Genomic DNA, 20952 nt, shown 5'->3' on the forward strand with positions numbered 1-20952 from the left:
AGCACTGGGTTTACACTCGAAAGTTCTCGAAAGACTAGGAATCAACGGGTTAATACGATTGGTGTGAACAGGCGCGTACGCAGGATTTTTTCAAGGGGGGGGGGGGGGGGTTTAACATTTATAAATCGGGCCGAATATTTCGCAACGACTCAGCCAGCCGCTGAATAAGCGGGGGGGGGGGGGATTTGACATTTTGCTCCGTTGGGGGGAGGGTAAGGTCAGCTTTTTTAGGTCAACCATGGGAATATTTTTTTTTTTTTTTTTTAATAAAAAAGAAAAGAAAAAAAAAAGAAGATTCAATGAAGATTCACGGCTCCATTAGATAATATTTACACCTTTATTAGACAACATTGACACCTCCACCATATATATCATTCACTTCTTAATAAGATATCATTCATACCATCAATAGATGTCATTAACACCTTCATTGGCTAACATTCACATCTTCATTAGATAACATTTACATATTCATTAGATATCATTCACACCCTCATTTGATATCATTCAAACCTTCATTAGATAGCTTCACATCTATATTAGATAGCATTCACATCTACATTAGATAGCATTCACACCTTCATTAGATATCATTCACATCTTTATTAGATGGCATTCACATCTACATTATATAACATTCACACCTTCATTAGATATCATTCACACCTTCATTAGATAGCATTCACATCTTCATTAGATAACATTCACACCTTCATTAGATGGCATTCACATCTACATTAGATAACATTCACACCTTCATTAGATATCACTCACACCTTCATTAGATAGGATTAACATCTTCATTAGATAGGATTCACATCTTCATTAGATTCATATTTTCATTAGATAACATTCACACCTTTATTAAATATCATTCACACCTTCATTAGATGGCATTCACATCTACATTAGATAACATTCACACCTTCATTAGATATCACTCACACCTTCATTAGATGGCATTCACATCTTCATTAGATAGCATTCACATCTACATTAGATTACATTCACATCTTCATTAGATATCATTCACATCTTCATGAGATAGCATTCACATCTTCATTAGATATCATTCACATCTTCATTAGATAGCAATCACATCTAAATTAGATATCATTCACATCTTCATTAAATAACATTCACATCTTCATTAGATAACATTCACATCTAAATTAAATAGCATTCACTTCTATATTAGATAACATTCACATATCCATTAGATAGCATTCTCATCTTCATTGAATAGCATTCGTATCTACATTAGAGAACATTCACATCTTCATTAGAGAGCATTCACATCTTCATTAGAAAACATTCACATCTTCATTAGATAGCATTTACACTTTCCTTAGATATCATTCACATCTTCATTAGATATCATTCACATCTTCATTGGATAACATTCACATCTTCATTAGATATTATTCACATCTTCATTAGATTCGTAATTAAATTAGTATCCCACCTATGGTGATTTGCAATTGATTTCCGCCCTAATTGCAGCCATGTGGCTTCATCTTGTCATGAAGTCATTAGGCCTTATCCGATAATGTTAATATGTTATTGATTTCATTACATATACCATACAATAAATTACTTAGGTCAGGTATTGATTTCACAGGTTTCCAGATAAGGAGTTTGCAGTACACAATAATGATTACCAAACTGTCTGGCACACAGTTTCCACACCTTTGTATTTTTCTGAATTTATGTTTTTGTTCACATTTCTTTTTTTGGAAATGAATATTTCTTTACTGAAAATAATTGCAGATTAATAACATCGACAAAACAACACTTTTTTTGAAAATGTGTTATAGCCTACTAAACGCTGTTTCCCTTATAACTTTTGTTTACTTTAAAAAACAATTAATAATCATAGCTACAACAAATGCTCTAAAATGCCATTCACGTGCGTACAAGGGTGAGGAAAAGGTAGTATCAAAAATTAAAAAAAAAAACATAGCCAAAGCATTAATAAAAAAAGGAATGTGAGAACTCGAAACTATTTATGCATATGGTAAAAATTCCAAGCTTGAAGGACACTACAATGTAGATCTTTGGGAGAGTTTTTTTTCTTCTCTATTTCGCCGTTGTAATTGAGGAGACAGCGTGTGTTTATCCGGCCGTGTGTCAATATTATGATACCCTTTTGTTGGTAGGTTGGATAGTGGCTGCATTACTGATGCACACTGTGTTACGGATGCTAGAAACTGGTCAAGCGTGTGTACGGCTCGGAGTTGACCGGACAGCAGGCTGGGGGTTTCAATTAAAAATATGTTAAGCAGATTTGCAAATGGGTTTGGTAATGAGGTGACGGTGGGTAAACAAAGTGCTGTCTAGCTTTCGAATATGCCTTGCATTTCGTTAGAAGGGATTTAAGATTTAACTTAATAAATTGTAAAAATGCTTTAATTGCAATTTACATCCAGAATATCCAGAACATGTGGACCGTGGATCACATGGTTTGCGGTTCGAGTCCCGACGCGGCACTAACGTTATTGTTATTATTAACGTCCTTTGGCAAGACATTCGTCTACATTTGCCACACTCCATCCATGCGGGGCCACCAGGGAAGCATTATTAATATTGATGAGGCTACCCTGGGTAAACAAGAAATATATATTACCGATAATAATAATAGTGGATTTTTGTATAGCGTTCATGTATGTCACACGTGACACTCCCTGCGCTCCCAAGGCGAAGGGTAATTTCACCCATTTATCTTCTTTTTTTCCTTTCCACAGAAAACCAATGACAAATATTAATGCATGGTTTTAAGATTGCTTTTCCTGTCTATATCTCGCATGGAACGTCATAATAAGAAACGTCTCAGTCTAAATGTCATACATGTCAACCATGTTACAATTCGTTTCAAGCTTCTTTTACTGCAATATTACATGAGTGACCTTTATCACTGCCATCATGTTCGGCTGGAAAACGAATCGTAATACAACTTGCTCATTAGTCCTTTTCTCAATATCGTCTGAGGCTGATTTCCCCCCCGAGCTTTAATTCCGTAATGATTTTCTATTTTATTTTCTATTATTGTTCACCATGTTGTCGTGGAAACAAGCGTCTATTTCTGTTTGCTCCATGATGTATGTCAAAAAAAATTAATATATCCTATTTACATGTAAGAGACATTTTTGCCTGTAGTGTTGAGATTCGTGATGAATCATGGCACTGACAACCATGATATTGTTGCTATTGTTGCACTCTTCACACTTGCAAATATTTTTCAAGAGATTAGCTCATGGGCAGACAGCAATATACCCTCTGAGCCCATACAGAAAACATATTCAGATTACATAATGCGTCATTATTCTTACATGTACATCTCAACCACCGATGGGCAAGCTTTTTTTTAGAAAGTCTTAACTATCATTTTTTTCTTACCCTTGCTTTAAAGCCTAAATATCGATTCTCAGTTTCACCGGACTTTTCATCTGGGTCAGTTATGTTTATTTTAAAATTACCTACTTCCTCTCTTCAAATCTTCATATCCAAACGTGGGCTTCAAGACGCTTGAAGCTTTGAATATTGTTTATAGCAAATTATGATTATCCTTAATCAGAATAAATACAGCCTTTAATCTTTATCTAAGCAAGAAAGATTTAGAGATCAATATTAATTCACACAATTATCGAGCACTCAGGCAACCCAGAAAGAGAGCTTATCAGTCTGATCCTTAGAATAAGATAATATCATTATTTTGTCTAAAGTTCCCTTTGTAATATTAACGATTTAACAGAATGGATGAAAAACAAATGTTTCTAAGAAAGTGCTATACTATCGCGGTGTTTCATTTTTCGTTTGCCTGCAAACTCCGCAGCACAAGGTGGCACTTAATGCCCCTTCGCTTCATGAGTGGAGAAAGAAAAAAAAGAACAACATATATTTAGCCATGGAAATTAAAAAGAGAGTGCCAAGGCGACATTTCCCCCTCTGGTACAAAATCGATCAAGCTTGAGATTTTAATGTATATAAATCGATGGCCATGTTTTTGTAACTGTGATATCTGGGCGGGGAGAGTACACATGACTCCTTAATGAACAGTGCACCAGGCGAGCTATTGCCGCGCTTATTAACTCTTCTTTGCACTAATACGTGAGCGATAGATCGTCCAGCTGCCACCCAGTCACATGAATTAACCCTTACGATCCCTAGGTGGTGGATACAACATGTACACCGCTGTGACACAAGTTCCTATGGTTAGCAAGTGGGTTATGAGTTAGAGATGGAATATTGGCGGGAAAAGGATCACGGTCCTTGGCGAGTCCGGGCCTGTGTCATAATTATTTGAGCAAATATTTATTGTTTGCAAGGTCCTTATCGAGGCTCATCCGCTACTCCACTTCGATTGACCTTCTTTCATTCTTTCTTATCCTTCTGCCTCTTTCTCTCTCTCTCTATCTCTCTCTCTTGATCTTCCTCCTACTCCACTCCATCTTCTTGCTGACGTAACTTAACTTGCACTTTTAATTTTTGTATTCTTTTACATGAGGGCAAACTTACATAAGACTGTGCAAATTACAATACAAGCACACTATTGTTGGTCACATATTCAACACTTCATCCCTCGATTCCTCGTATTTACGTCATTTTCCCTTCATCATCGCGCTCTCTTTTCATTCTTACTCTTCCTCATCCCTAATAAAGCCCCCACCTCTATCTCTCCCTATCTCCCTCTCTCTCTCTCTTTCCCTCTTACCTCTGTACATGCCTCACCCTACCCGCCTCTGCCCCCTTCACTTACATTGGTACCCCTCGAACCATGTCACATTCGCGACCGCCAGGCCTTAAAAGCATCCACTTACCCCTTATACTTGTATACATTCCCTACTGAGAAAGAATGTGAAAAACCCAACACTATGAGGCCTGTGTGCCACACAATACCCTGTATACACGAACATTCATCAATCATGGTACTGATATCTAACTCCCAGAAGACACAGCTGTAACATTTCTGGCGCCAAAAGAGGACGTAGAACTTGTATGTAGTCCCATTCGATGAGAAATGTGAAAGTTCAAATCACGGGTATACAATATTTACTGAGGGATGATAAATAGGATTTTACAGTCAATCTAAATAATTGGTCTGTGGTCTTTGCCATTAAAATGAAATATGAATACCAAATTGTCCTCCTTTCATACAGCAGTACATTGTCAAAATGAACGATACGGGACGCATAACTTGTATAACCCTATCCCTTCCAAAAGAAAATGAATATCAAAGGCGCAGATAATCCATCGAATGATAGTTTTTGAAATATACGTCATTAAAATGAAATAGGAATATCACTTTACCTTTCAAAAGGCAATGAATTCTAAGCAATTCAAAGTTCACAACTTTTTTTCACGAAAGTGGCGTCTCCCTGAACTCCCTGTTTTCCCAAACTAAACTAAACTTGAACATATCATTAATCTGTAAGAGCTATACAAAAATTGATCATAAATAATATGAAACCGACCATTTTAGTTACAATGTGATGTCTGGTGGCTGTGTACATTATTATACGTTGTGTTAACACCACGATCAGGTTTCCAGTTGAATTGCAACATGATACTTCATTCGTTGACGAATCTCCAAACTTTCAAACTTGTTGCATCTTAAGTAGTTTTCAAGTGGGTCTACTATAGTACAACGGGTCAGGGTTAGAGCTCTTTTCTGTGCTTTTAACACAAACTCTACCACGGTGCACCATACGATCTGCGGATTTTCTTCTTCTTTTTAAGTGATAAAGAGAGAACATCTCTGCCCGCTTTGGAGTATGTACATAAACTGGAGAGCTAATACGGACTCTGAGAGGCGTACGACTTGCAGCGTCTCCAGGAGCTACGAAAGCAACCACTTCAGACGTAATATCGGGTGATGGTGTAGAATTTCAGAGTAGGATCAAGTCCTGAAATGCGAGGTACAACTCAAGGAGTATTACGCTCATGGAATACCTGACTCAAGATCGGGTTCACTGCACTCTCGGGTCACGATCCGCTAGCTGCACTGGATGGATTAAGATGGAAAGAATTCAACAAGCAGGGGGAGGGGGAGGGGGAGAGGAGAGGAGGGGCAGGGGTTGTTTATAGACAACCGGTATACGAAAGCTATATATTACAAAAGAGTATTGAGATTTTCATGGCGCTACGAAACGTTCTCCAGGAATTATTGTTCTGTCGTCAATATCGTGCACCAATATGATTTCTAACTCCAATCCTGGACTAAACACCATGTCTAACCCTAAACCTCAATCTTAACTAAAACTGCATTGAAACCCTAACCCAGATCAATTAAATTAGACAAAATAAAGCCAGGAACAATTGTCACTAGAGCTATAATGCAGGGTCACGTTGGAAATTGTAACACACACATTCACCGCATCTGGTCAAGCTGGTGTCGCCATTCAAGTCGAGTTAGAATAAAAGGGGAAGACCATGCAGCGGAACAAGGCGAGGCGTCTTTGTAGACGGATGATCATCATAATCATACCTCTTTTTTAAATCTTAGATGAATTAAATCTGAAAGAGGAAGGACCCTGCCGGAATGATAATAAGGAAACACAATTACTTCACTCTACATGTGGTCGGTAATGAATTATTTTACTGAGGATGAATCACTGACACCTCCAGGGAACTACAGGGGTCTTCATAATAACAGAAGGCCATCGAGACAGGTACCACTCAGAATGAGTACTGAGAGGTCTACTAAGACGGTCGGTGGACTAGCAAAAGAGGAGGCACGGGGTACGTGTCCCTATGACATGATGAGAAAAAACAAAGAGAGGGGATGGTGAAAATGGGAAAGGAAGAGCGGAAGGCATTAGCTCCATTTGCAACACACTTTTCCTCTCTATCCCCTTATTTATAGTGGCGGTTTTTAATATATGTCTGTCCATCTGCCTCCCCCTCTCTCTCTCTGTTTTCCTTCTTCATTGAAAGGGGTTGAAGAGCGCTACCGCGGTCACCATAGTCAACGCTTGGTCGACCGACGTACTGATATCTGCACTCAATGGCACACCATTTATAATTATGCGTCAATTAGTCATCTGCTTTTGCCCAATGGCCTGCTTTCCTTCGCTAAAGAATGTGTGTTTGATAGAACAAACAGAGGCTCTGTTCCGTCTGTAAAGCGATAACAATTTCTGACGCAGGCCACAGGCAAAAATCTTTGACCGAAGCAGGCAACCCCATCAAGTAAGTTCGTCGTTATTGACGTATGCATGCGTCAAGGACCAGCGCGGAGTTGTACACAAAGTGAATGCAATACGAGCAGGGTATGCATTGCACTAAATCACCGATGCACACTCTAATTGCCTGCCTATGCTGGATTAGCGCACGGAATAGTGCATTCAAAATGACGCCGCGTATGTACGGACATAACAAAAAAATTAACCTTATGGCGTGTCATAGTCATTAGGTTTTTCAAACATCACAAATTTGAAGAAAAGGAAATATTTGTGTGTGTGTAGATTTATAAGATATAGTTTAGAGTATTCATTGATAGGTAAATGGGTTCCTATCTACCATAGATGACAAACGAATCAACAGACAAGTTTGAGAATCATGAAAAAAGCAACTTTGTTTTCCAATAGTAAAGGTAAATTAAAGCAATGTAGATAAATTGGTAATTCGTTTATGGTTCTTTTTTCTTCTCACTGGCTCTGACAACCCATATAGTTCAATATTAATTCGGATAAAGACACCACACACAGAAATATATGGCCTATCAAATACTACTTCGGACCATACTATCTCAGTATGACAAAGTACTTTTTGAACGAATAAACGATCAGTATGGAAAGGTGGAGGGGGTACAACGTCATTGAATTGTCACAGCCCTGCAGCACATGATTTTTTGTGTGGAGGAAACATTTGCGGGCAGTGAGAATCGATTATCGGGGTATGTAATTGCTTTGTGAATCTTTGACCTACCATTATGCCTGGCACTCCAAGATCTAGTTTTCAGGAATTCGACGGGGCTATTTTGGGGGAGAATCAGTAATCAATAGTCTATGTTTTGGGGCGATTCAAAATGGCGGCCGGTTCAAAGGCAGAAAATTCGATTTTGGGGTCTTATTCGATAACCTTCTCAAGAAATAACATGATAAAGTGGGGGAGGGGGGGGGGGGAGGTATGTTTTAAAGCACAGTTCCCGAGTTTTTCTGTCCATTTCACACGTAGCCATAGAAACAGCCATTTTTGCATCAAACTATTGATTAGGCCTATATAGTCAAGACGATTTTGATAGCATAGAGTTCTCTATGACTTCTTCCTCGCATAAGTATATTACATTCATAGGCACATTGACAACAGGTGCGTTTGAACTTTGCCACACTTTATTTCTTTTTCCACATGAAATTGCTAAATGTCATTACAAAAAGTTCCATAATTTATCACGGCGTATTCAAGGGATTTTATTAATTGCATCAGTGCAATGTTCACATAATAATAATTGGATCGTATCAGGAGGGGATGGGACAGAGAGTCACCTCCACACGAAGTTCGAATCAGCTCAAAGTAAAATCAACTTTTTTTTATTTGCTTCATCAAGTACGTGCACACAAGGCGACAATGATTACTCTTCGCTTGAAAAGATGGAGAAAAACATAAAAGGACATAAAAAAAAGAAGGAGAAAGACAGCTCTGCCCAGCAGACAAGCACCATTTCTCGTCCCCGGCGTCTTAAATTTGATATAACCGGCGAAGTTTTCCCGCCTTTTTACGTCATCAGCCTGTCACAGACGATCGCCTGGGGGCCAAATTATGTTGTTCGTTTGCGCGCCTTTGTTAGTCAGCTTGAATTCATGTCAATCGTAGAGTAGAAAAGGCCTGGACGATTGGACTGAGAGAGAAAGAGAGGGAGAAAGAGAGAGAGTGCGGCCGTTCCTTTCCTCGACCACCACCTGCACAAAGATTTAGAGCCATAATCATGCCGCAACTATGGTAATATTTTACCTCGCTTTTGGAGAATATTGAATGGACATTATGAGCGCGGGTGATCTCTCGCGCTGGGTAATGCACGCGGGAAAACCAATTTGTTTCGGATTGAGTGCAGTGATCTTTTATATGAAATATGTGCATAACTATAGAAATCAATTTATCCTCGCATTGCAACATAATAATGAAAGGATGGTGATGAAATTGCGTTTGATAGGCAGGCGTAAGTGTATTGTGGCGATCATATTTGAATGACTTTACATCACGTCACGAAAACTGACATAAAGTTCTATTCAAAAACGCGTGAAACTCTAAAAGGAAGATACCTATTATAGCCGAATTCAATCTCAACTGTCTATTTACCGTCCTCATAGTCTTTCATTACGTAAAACTGGGGAAACCCTGAAAATTGACTTTGTCACCTTTTTTGTCCACGTCGTTCATACGTGATTCCGAAATACAATTATATCAATTACCACAAATCTGAATCCAGACTCGTCCTTTTTTCACCAAACTCCCTCAACCAGAATCATTAATAACCCTCTCGTCTTTTTGCTTTATACAAGTTTGACTCTACTACTAGCAAATATGATTTGGTTTGATAGTATTTCATACACTCTAAAAATAGAGTGCAAAATTTTGTTGTGCGAAATCGCTGTTCAAAAAAGTTGGGTAAAGTATTACCCAACCTTGTGCCAAACACCAAGTCCCTTCGAAATTTCATTACACTTGCCATAGTGTCATATCAAAATTCGACTGTGCGCATTTCCGGGGTAAGAAAGTAACGATGCAGATTAATATTTGAACCACGCATTGGGTAAACACAAGTTTTGACACCTAAACGTTGGTATTATGACACAACTGATGTTAAAAACTATGATTGAAGCGCTAGCGTGGTCGGTCGTTCCGAATTAGCTGTTCATCGAATTAATCGTGTTCAAGATCGACAGAGGATGGACGACTTTGTTCGAAATAGACTACGATCATGCACCTGTGTCTTTCCGCAGCAGTTATTTGCATGAATGCGTGTAAATCTTCTCAATATGGACATGAAATTCCTCATAATTCTGGACAACACATTATTCGTATTCATTATTCGTCATCCGCGATGCAGTCACCTACTGCGAGCACGCCAAGCGAAAGACTGTCTAGCCAAGAGAGAGAGAGAGAGAGAGAGAGAGAGGTCTGCTACTTATACACTACACTACATATAGCATGTACTTCTCCAGCCAACCCCTCGGACAAATTTTCTTTTTTACCCAAATCTGTGTAAAAACAAAAAATCATACAATAAGGGTAAAAAATTACACTAGAATAAAGTAAACGAGTACCCAGGATGAGTTGGGTGAAAATTACACAATGTTGTGTCAAAAAGGGAACATGGTTGTTGTTGGGTAACATTTTACATTTTATTTTGGGTCAAATATATTGCACATCAGTTGGGTAAAACATTAAACATTTGCTGGGTAAATTTTTACCCAACCACCCCTGTGTCAAATTTGACCCAACAAACATGCATGTTCCCTTTTTACCCTCGTAAAGTGTAAAATTTTACCCAATATTGCGTATCTTTTTTTTTAGAGTGTAAAGTAACAAGTTAGTCTGGGATAAATAATTGATGTGAGCAGTTCCCGCTCCTGTCCATACACTGTTTTAATTTGACTATCGAACCCTCTCTCTCTCTCTAAAAAAGAGTCTTCACTTCTATCGTTATTGGTTGTCGAAATTTTAGGACGGAACCATTCCTACTTTTAATATTCCATAACAAAAATATAAAATATATAAAGATTGAAAGCATAGCAATCAAGATGATTGTCCTGAAAAATGATTTGACCCGTGGATTGCTGGTCACTTTTCTAACAGTGTGTATTTTTCATCAGGTTTTGATAGTTTTTGCTTACATTTTGATGGTGAATATCCTGCGTGGCAACAATCTCTACAGATGCCATATTTTGAATGATAAAAAAGAGAAAATCCACCATTTTTTCTTCTCGGAAAACAGCTCATTAGCAGACCTCAAGACGACCTTTAAATCCCGGGCAAGGCTAGTCCGTCACACTTGCTCATCCCTGTCATCGGGGACCCTGAAGCTCCAGGGTGTTAGGGTGTTCACCCAGCCAGCTGCAAAGAAGCTCTATACGCTTGCCCTTGGCACGGGCATGATGTCATTATAAAACAAACCGCAGAAAATGTAGATGTTGGACCGTGCTTTGTCCTCGCTGCGATGTGTATTTGGACCTTTCTCCTTATCATTATGCAACTCAAAATTCATATCCTAAGTGAAGATTTTGATGTACAAGGGATATGCACATGCAACGAGAGGAGTATAACAGTTTTAAAACATATACTAGCTGGATATAGAAATAATATCTATAGAATTCCATTTTTTTTATAAAAGCCCTGATAATAATGATATGAACAATGATAATAATAATAATAAAATATATACTATCAACAACAACAATGATAATAATAATGATAATGACAATAACAGCGGATTTTGTATAGCCGTTCTGTATGGTACGTTCATATTGTACACTTTCATAATTTTGGATATGTTTTCAACATTGATTTATATTTGGATTATTTTTACAATAAAATTGCAGTTAGCAATATTCGGGCAGCAAAAATCTCGCAACAATTTCGGCCAATCGAGTAAAATCAATTCGACTATATCCAATTCATTAACCTTTTTAAAGTATATTTTTATAGTCAAATGCAGCAACTCCGTAATATCATGAGTCGTCTTAATTCCGGAAAGTGGATCGAAAACTAGCTAGATTCATACAAATACAGCGAAGAGCATATGTAAAGGGAGTGAATGAAAGCAGACATCCTCGCGAGTACAAATATGATTTAAAAACAGGTCAAGAACCCCCTTTCATTTCATTACTCCAGATACTGGCATTACTTCAAATTTAGAAAAAACAATCCCGGGATTAAATGTAGAACGACGATATTTCTTTTCCCGTCTGTTCATGTACCCATGTTCGCAATAAAAACAAATTGTCTGGGAGGATGTGGACGGCTATGAGTTATTTCGGCATAAGTCGGACGCCAGACCATAATTAAGAAGAAAAATACAACTGGAAAGTGCAGTGCATCTTCATACAAAAAAAAATCAAAGGCATTACAGCTCTCATGTGACGCCAAACCAATTGAAAGTATTTTGGACAGCAAGACAAAAATGGAAAAAGGTAATGAAATATGTAAATCTGAAAGAAATAAGTAAACAACTTTTCAACGGGATTTAAAAAAAACAATGGCGTTTTTATAAATTGAATTTGATAAAAATGCCTAATTTTGAAATTATTTATCTAATCATTGATAACATGATTATTCATCCCTTAACCCCTTAAAAGCAGTTTTATTCTATTAAAGTCAAAGGTTTACGACCTAGACATAATGACGACATTCATTTCAAAACATGTCATAATGCTGAAATTGGATAGTGGTTCTAATATCTGGTTGTTGTAATAATGTTAGGAATTAAGATGTAATACTTTAATGAGGTCGAATGTTGTTCTCGAAAGGCTGTGAATAGGAAAGACTAATGGAGTATTTTCTTCTACGCAAAGAGTCCAAGAATGAATATGGTTTCTCCATTCTCCGTTTTTCTCCATTTGGTCTTCTCGTTTAATACCTTACGCCCCCATACCTCATCCATCTCTCCGCCAACCCCCAAAACACCAGCGACTTTTCTGACCTTCAAACGCATTTCCTAATGAGATAAAACCCCTGAAACAATATCGGAATAATAACAAACGATAATGAATGCCTCTTTTGAATGCTCTAATTCAGGACCGATTAAGGTAAAAGATCCAGAGGAACGTGACCATGCATTTAACGACGTTCTGGAACATTAACTTTCATCAGGGTTAAGAATAGATGAGGGAAAGGGACCTGTATCGGCATACGTTAGTTGAAATTCTATGATTTTATTAAATGAAGAGCACCAATGTAATCTGTAGTATTCACTTAGAGGTTTTCCTAAGACCCAATGACTTTTTAGATATTTATTAATTCACTCACAAGCTAAGTGTTCTGTGAATGTGATTTGGTTAGTACCCATAACTACAAAACAGATTTCGGGGGAAAGGTATTATATCAGTACACGAAAGCGGCTTAAACGTTAAGTTATCGTCACCAATTTAAAACGGCTAAAATAAAACAATTAATGAAATACGTCGTAATTATTTCATAAAAAATTGTATAAATGAAGACATGACTCGAAGAAATAGGTTTTCTTCTTTCTACCCCCAATTCCTTCGACCCCCATATCTCCCTATCAAAATCCATATGCAATAATCAGTTCTGTAAATGTATATGGATGTGAACATGGTTGAGAGCAAATGGGAACTGTGTAACCATAGATGCTCTTCTGTCCAAATTATTACTCTATTCTCAACCCACCGACCTCTTCTCTCGATCCAAAAATATTCCGGAATGAAAACTCTATGAACTAATTATTTCATACAATTTATGAAATTACCATTTGTATGGAGACATGAATCAGGACAAAATGGGACTATTCGACGATTCCCTTACAATTCAACCATAACCCTCTTATCGAAATTCCGCGACGCACTGATTCTAATAAGGATTTGATCGTGGATAGATCCGAGTAAAAGCGTTGGCTGACTGCAAAAGACGCCATGTACTGTCAATAGCTGTAATGCCCTTTTAGCGCTGAGACGAAGGATGCCTTTCGCTGTAATTGATTCCACAGTACCGCTATACCCCATCCAACTTGACCTTGTGGAAGAGGAATTAAATCGGCCTATGTCGTGACATTTTCATTATCCGCCGAGTGAGGCAAGGAAGAAGGGAAACTGATCAGATGAAAGGCTAATTAAAAAGCGGAAAGTAGGAAAAGGAGAATAAATACAAATCAAACATATACAGAAGGTGAATGTTTATTATGAGGTAGAAAGGAGGAAATAGATAATTAAATCAAATCATATAGGTATCCAAAGACAAGATGAGGATAAGGAGAAATTAATCATAACAAGTAAAAGAACGCTTAATATTACTATGGATTAAAATACCTTTTCAAATTGAATACATTTCAATCTTTACGCCGTTGGATCCAACACAGGTTGCATCTAGCACTTAACAGTGTTTAATCTTGCATTTTTAATCTTGAATTTCAGAAACGCTATAATTCCTCAAAATATGATTGACTAATTACGTTTTTAAAGTGTACAAAAATGTAGCTGGGTCCTCAGGCAGATCTAATGGATTGAAATTTAAGTATGTGAACTGATTCACAGTGCTCTTATCACTCGGATATGCTTTACAGCTCTACGCCCCTAGCTCATATTATTAATGATGCTCAAGGCAGCGTGCCATACTTTTATCGATCGAACAGGTATTCTAGGCGTGCTATTCAAACAAAACACATCTGTGACAATCCAAACATTTTGATATGAAATTTCACTCTGAACCAACACGAAATCTCTCTCTGCTAAATCGTTAGTTAGGCGATGATATAGAGAGGCGTAGTAAGATACTGTGTTGTGAATTAGAGCATTGGAAAATATGCTGTTTTAACACTGATCTTGAAAATTTAATGAATCGATCTGCTGGAGATTAATGCGACAGAAAAGCACAGTTTCATTTCGTTCAATGTTGTGAGTAGTTTGTTTTACTAATGTGGTAAAAAGCGTTTAAAACAATAACATATTCAGAACATGTTGATTATTGCGGATAAATAAATAAAACATAATTTTTAAACCCAACAGTCAGTCGCTCCTCTGCCTTGCTTTTCATCAATCAAAGAAAAGCCCCCCTCATGAACAAACCCACGATACACAAAGAAATATAAATTTTCCGTCCGAAAGGGAATGAAAATTTGCTTGTGGCAAGTATATCACACCGAGTTCATGCATCTTAAAACTATAACTCAATAAACGTGTTAAGTTTCATGCGTACGAAGTATCCACGATAAGTCATAAGAAAATCTCTTTCTTGACAGATATTAAAGAAGTGCGGTCCCATCGGCCATAAAAAAAGTCTATCAATAGTTGCTTCACTTGCGCCAAATATGAGTTATATTGAATTCTTCTCCGCTTTCGCAGTATGGTAGGCTGGCCAATTAGGATGATGTATATTGCCGCTGATTCAAAATGGCGTTTTGAGCAGTCTCCGGAATGATCTTCATATTCGTCTCTTGTTACCCTGACGTTGGTCAGAATTTCGCATGACAGAAAGATCTAAATCTGAAAGAGATCGCCGACCTAGTTCAGTCAGTTCGAATATATTGAGCGATTGGTTCGGGTTGCGTCTCATTCCCATAAAAAACCCACATCTATACGTAACATGTGGAACTGCACATTACAGCGCTAGAAGCACTCAAGCACAGGATGTCGGCAGGACTCAGAGACATCATTGTCGATTTCCTCCAATAAAATGGACGGTTTGTTAACCCTTTGTTTCTTTCTTGGCATACACACATCACGCACGAACACACACACACACGCACACACACGCACGCACACGCACGCACACACGCGCACACATCACGCACGAACACACACGCACTGGACTCAAACTACGCGCTCTCGATATAATATCTATGTTTAAAACATAAGGATATAGATCACGGTGATTCATTACAATAATTACACAATATTTAACAGAGCATGACGAACGATGCGAAGAACGCTCACGAAGCTTGAGGTAAGCGACATTGACCGGTTTTTTTTAAAGGGGGGGAGGGGAAGGTTTTACTACATGAACTGATTTTAGTTTCTTGAAACAGTTCCTCAGCTAATACATAAATGTGACATGACGCGGCAAAACTGCGTCGTTTCTTTTTAGATGACGGAATGTGTGATAAGCTTCATATTTGTGTATCTTTTAACACAAACCTAATACGCGCATGGACCTTTGTTGCGCGCAGTCACGATTCAATTACATATTTAAAACGCGGTTGCTAATTTTCCGGCGGTTTACCGCGTAATATCCGAACGAGCCTTAAATGACATATTCTATATACTAGTACCACCATACGAAGGTCGAATTGACACAGAAATCAGGGAGATTAACAAATTTGCTCATGCTTTCAGAGAGAGAGAGAGAGAGAGAGAGCAATCAAAGTCACGCTTTGTGCAACAGGTGTTACAGGTACAGAAGGTTCGTTCTCATGGTTTACTTTTAAGGCATAGGCTAGAGAATTCATAAGATTAGTACATTGTCAATTAATTTGTCATCTATTGTCACTAAAAACTCGCATTCCTCACTTTGTTTCATTCATTTTCAGGCTCGGGGGTAGATTTGAAAGCCGAGTTTAAACACTGTATGCCAATATTCTGATAAATGCATAAACATATGCCATAACATGTGTGCACACGGCTGAATTAGGCAACGACATTTCACAGAAATATTGCGATTAAAAGAGGAAGAAACGCCAAGCTAAACAAAATTTTTTATCTGATCAATTCATGGATGGATTTTTGCTTTTCCCCCCGAAACAGCGGTTTATACTCAACTGAATTTCCCTACCGTATAAACGCACTCTGAAAGGAACTTAAGGCGGGGTACAGATCCCTTAATGGACATCTTTCTATCAGTATTTAGCCCTACACAGCTAGCCGTCGCCCCGGGAGAAGATTGGATCTCTGTTAAGCTGAATAATACTCGATTATTCTCCGCAATTAGCATTGGAAACGTGACCCTGAACGACGCAAGTTCACTGACTTGCCAGGAGCACGAATTCCTGGACAATCATAAGCAGACGATAATGCAGTTGATAATGGTAAATCGAGGATAAGATGCAGCAGGCTAAAGGATTACCCCGAAAGGAGAAGGGTAATGGATTTTGGCCTCTCAATCATATTTTCAGTCAGAAATAAGTGTTTTGATAAAAAATACTGTCAAAATAGTCGTCGCCGATGTGTGCATGAATAAAATAAAATAAAATATTCATCTCTTTGAGTCGCCAGAGATTAATCTTGGTGAGAAAATCGATAGAAAAAGATTTTTTAGTTTTAATACAAAAAGAATAAAGCACGTAAATAAAAAGAACATTAAGTGGGTTCATTTGTTAGATTTACATATTGCATTTTAAGGATGAGATGGACAAGATGGAGATGATGGTGGATTGCAGGTACCAACATTGGATGTCCAATCCAGACCTTTTTTATCACAAAAATGACGTTCACGTTTGACAAAAGGTTGATGCCTCAAAATACTAATCGTGTAAATCATATGAAAACAATGTGATCATCAAGAATGCCTCGGTTTACATTTCAGAATTCAATTCCAAGCACGTTCAAATTCAACTACTCCTTCCAGATCTGGAACCAAAATAGCTCAGTTCAATTCCATTCTACAAGGACGGACCCTCAAACGTAGGTGAAGGAATTCATTTAAGATGAGTTATGAAGTTGGGGAAGCATGAAATTATATTTGCATTAGTTTCGCCCGGATTATTATTGACTGCACGCCATGTATGATCTAATAAAAGTCACGACAAACAGCATAGGTGACGCACATGACAATATAGGCAACTGACTGGAACGAAGGCTAATCATGCGCTGCTAACGCGATTTCTGAATTGTGCGCGTAATGACGTTTCTCGGTCTTAACAAAAAAAAATCGCAGGAAGAAAATAAATCCAGGTACTAAATTAAGCAATGAGGTCTTTGGTATGAGTGAAAAAACACAACCAGGTTTGTGTCTTTATCATTTACTATATGTCTTCTTACAGGTGATACTATAATTAAAACAAAAGTTGAGTTCTGGTCATGCGATTGCATTGTGAAAGAAAAGGTGTGGAATGGATTAGAAAAAAAGTTGAGCATGTAGCATGTAAGTATTGGTGTGTACTGCAAGGTCCTGGAGTCATCAAAATCATAATAAATTTCGACCAGTCTTGGTAAAGTAACAAACACTGTTCACAAAAAGATGTATATGGGACTACACAAAATGGTGTCGGGCCTACTTACCTTGATTTCGTTATCTTTCTATGCTCATTACTCAGCCAGTATACATTTTCTACCAAATTGTTTGGCAAATGACATTAACTTGTAATCTTGACAATTCAGTGTAAGTTTCGTTTGATTCGTGAGAATTAATTTTCTTTTTTTAAACCAGAACTCAAGGTTATCTTTAAACATTCTTTGACAAGGTCACATTAAAGGTACTATGTCCCATTTGCAGGCCAAACAAATGAAAATGTTAAATTCCAACGGCATTTGAAAGATAATACTAATTTAGAACTTCCCTGAAAAAGGTGGGGCTTGAAAATGTCTTCAAGTGGGAAAATAACGACTATTAGTTGTCAAATCGACTTAGGAGCTTTTGTTTTTTGTTTGTTTATTTTATTTTAGCACGGTAGCATACTTCAGCCAATGGCTGTTCTTCAGCATGGCCGCTATAGAGCCAATAAGTAATGGTCTTGATTTTAAAACCATTGTACCGAATGGTCATACGTTTTATGCTGCGCAAAGATTCAATCAGTTTAATTTTGGCCATCACAAGAAGTGGGTTATTAATGTAGACAAATGCTCATGTACCCTTTACAGCTCATTTTATGTATATGTTATTTATACCAAAGAAGAAAAAAGCCAGTCCGTCACTCAATAGTGTCTGGCAGTGAAGTCTAGCAAGTAAACGGGTTTCCTTGCATAATTTAAATATTAGGACACTGCTAACGTTCAAATTTCACAGATAGGACATACATGACATATTTATAATTCTTGCAAAGTTCTACAGAATTTGAGGTTGGCTGCAAAAGGGACATAGTACCTTTAAATTCAGAGTAAAAGCTTTATTTAATGTAAATTGAGAGCTGATTTGATGAGATAACCACCTGCAAGTGACCACGCAGGGAGATATAATCCCTCCTGACCAAACTAGTGTAGATAGGCTTAAAGAATGAGGGTTCGAATCCTAGGTCGATATTTACTTCTCGTAAATAAGTCGTTTCATCTACATTTATCTATTTTGACCCGGGTGTAGTTAACTGGGAGCTAATGCAAGAGGATAATATCGACCGGATAATATAAGAACAAATATTACGGAGGCCTATGTTACGTCTGGTACCACTTAACGAGAATTCATTATTGATCATCATATTCTTATTTCTTTCTTGTGATAGCACGTGAAAATCGTTAAACACCTCCTTCTCATATGATTAATCGCATCTTCCACATTTCCCCCGCTTCTTCGAGCACTCATCCCCACTTCCAAAACAAATTTCCCTTCTGGTCCGTGAACTGTGTTGGCATAGGCAATTAAATACGCATCAATCATATCATGCCCATGACGTCATAATAGCGGGTCGTATGCACGTAAGCCATAGAAAATATGAACTATATTTAGGTCACTTTACACTGTGAAGGTATTCAATTAATCAACCCCATAATTGAAATAACTTTATACAGATTGTTAATTTGGGGATAGATGAGGTGGCGCAATATAAATTATTGAAAATTAATGATGATGCGCGTAAAGGATAAAAGTACATCTTTGTGTCATGAAAACGATTTGCTCGCTTAAAATTCAGCTCGTTTTTCTTGCACCGGGTCCGAGCTGTGTTCAAATTGCGTAAAATACGTAAAATATAAATTCTTAACGGCGTTGTGAAGCAGTCATCTCCATCTCAAAATATAAATTCACTTCATTCAAGTTATAGGGACAGTTAAGTTCTTGTTTAAGACCGCAAATGCCTTCAAAGTGCATGGTTTTTGTTCTTATTCTTATTTATGACATTTCTAGTGCCTTTTAGGACCTAAAATTGATACGAAGGTAATTTTAGACCCCACAATTAGTGAAATTCAGATTAAATCCGATCATACCAATTTAGTTCCACTTCCAAAAAAGTACGGTGACCGTTAATCAATTGATAAGATAATAATAACAATTCACGAGCGTATTATAATTAAACACGAAAAAGCCAACAAAACCCAACATTGGCATTGACTGGAATAAAACGTATAAGGCGCTATCTTGTTTTTTCAACGGATGGTTTAAAATTATCGAATATTGTGGGGCCCTACAAATTTTAGAAATGGTTTATGGCTTTTTCAGCCGTCTGTGACTTTCGATCAAACGAAGATGGTGTTAATTATTTAAACATATTTGTGGCTTACACCCACTAAATAAGATTGATTGTTCCAAGATTTTTTCTGACTTGTTTTTCAATACAGATCGATCGATCGATTTTATTTACTGGGTGTAAGCCACAAATATGTTTAAATAATTGACATTTCTCCCAGGAAGCATTACATTTATAAAAAAAATAATGTTGTTTTTTAAATTGTATGCTCTTTCAAATTTGACATTGATTTTTTCATTATCTCACATAAAAGTATTTGTGTAGCGCCCTCTATACTGAAACTCAACTATCTCTTTAATTATACGATCTAATTTGGTATTAAACGTTTAACGGAATATAAAGTGGTTTGGAAACGGGAATACGAAATATTAAGTGTATTTAAAACCACAATCAAACCGAGAATGCAAAGGAGATCAATTTAGAGCAGCCAAGAAGAAGATAGAAATGAAGAATTGTAGGATCTGACAGCCGCAAGATGCTAATTATAAACACCTATCGGCCATGGCTATAACATGAGACTCACTTGAAATAGTAGGTGCCATTGGGTCTACGGCCAAGGAAGGGGACAGTATACGTCATCATCCAGATGTTGCCACCACCGCAGTCGAAATACGGGGTGCTCCAGTGACCGTCTTCGTAGTGGACAATGATGGTATCTTCTTGGGTCTGTTCCCCGTTGGTTTCGTTGTTGAGACGGTAGGTGAAGGTCGCTGCAGTGAATAAAAAGAGAAGATAGATCATAGACAATTATGCCAAAGTTTATAACAAAGTACAGTTTTTAACTGTAGGACAAGCCTTCCCAACTAGTTTATTAGAAGTGCCAAAACAAAAATGTATTGAGGTTGAAGTGCCAACCTGTTTGTTTGGTGACTGTGTTGCGAGGGAGCGTAGCGACCGAGCCGATACTGGGTGGGGTCCATGGGGCGAAGCCCCCAGAAGCTAGTGGATTTAAGGGC

The 20952-nt window shown here is 37.7% G+C and overlaps 1 protein-coding gene across 1 annotated transcript in view; it reads right to left on the bottom strand.

The window, feature by feature from the left end:
• Positions 1–20737, bottom strand: part of LOC100888258 (probable G-protein coupled receptor CG31760) — an 85943-nt gene extending 65206 nt beyond the window's left edge. The window contains exon 1 of the mRNA XM_030976096.1: positions 20520–20737. Within this exon, the coding sequence (XP_030831956.1) occupies positions 20520–20737 (218 nt within the window). The remainder of the gene's footprint in view (positions 1–20519) is intronic.
• Between the last annotated feature and the right edge of the window lie 215 nt (positions 20738–20952).

The sequence above is a fragment of the Strongylocentrotus purpuratus genome, unplaced genomic scaffold, assembly GCF_000002235.5.
Source record: "Strongylocentrotus purpuratus isolate Spur 01 unplaced genomic scaffold, Spur_5.0 spur5_scaffold_8, whole genome shotgun sequence".
In the NCBI taxonomy this organism is placed as follows: Eukaryota; Metazoa; Echinodermata; class Echinoidea; order Camarodonta; family Strongylocentrotidae; genus Strongylocentrotus; species Strongylocentrotus purpuratus.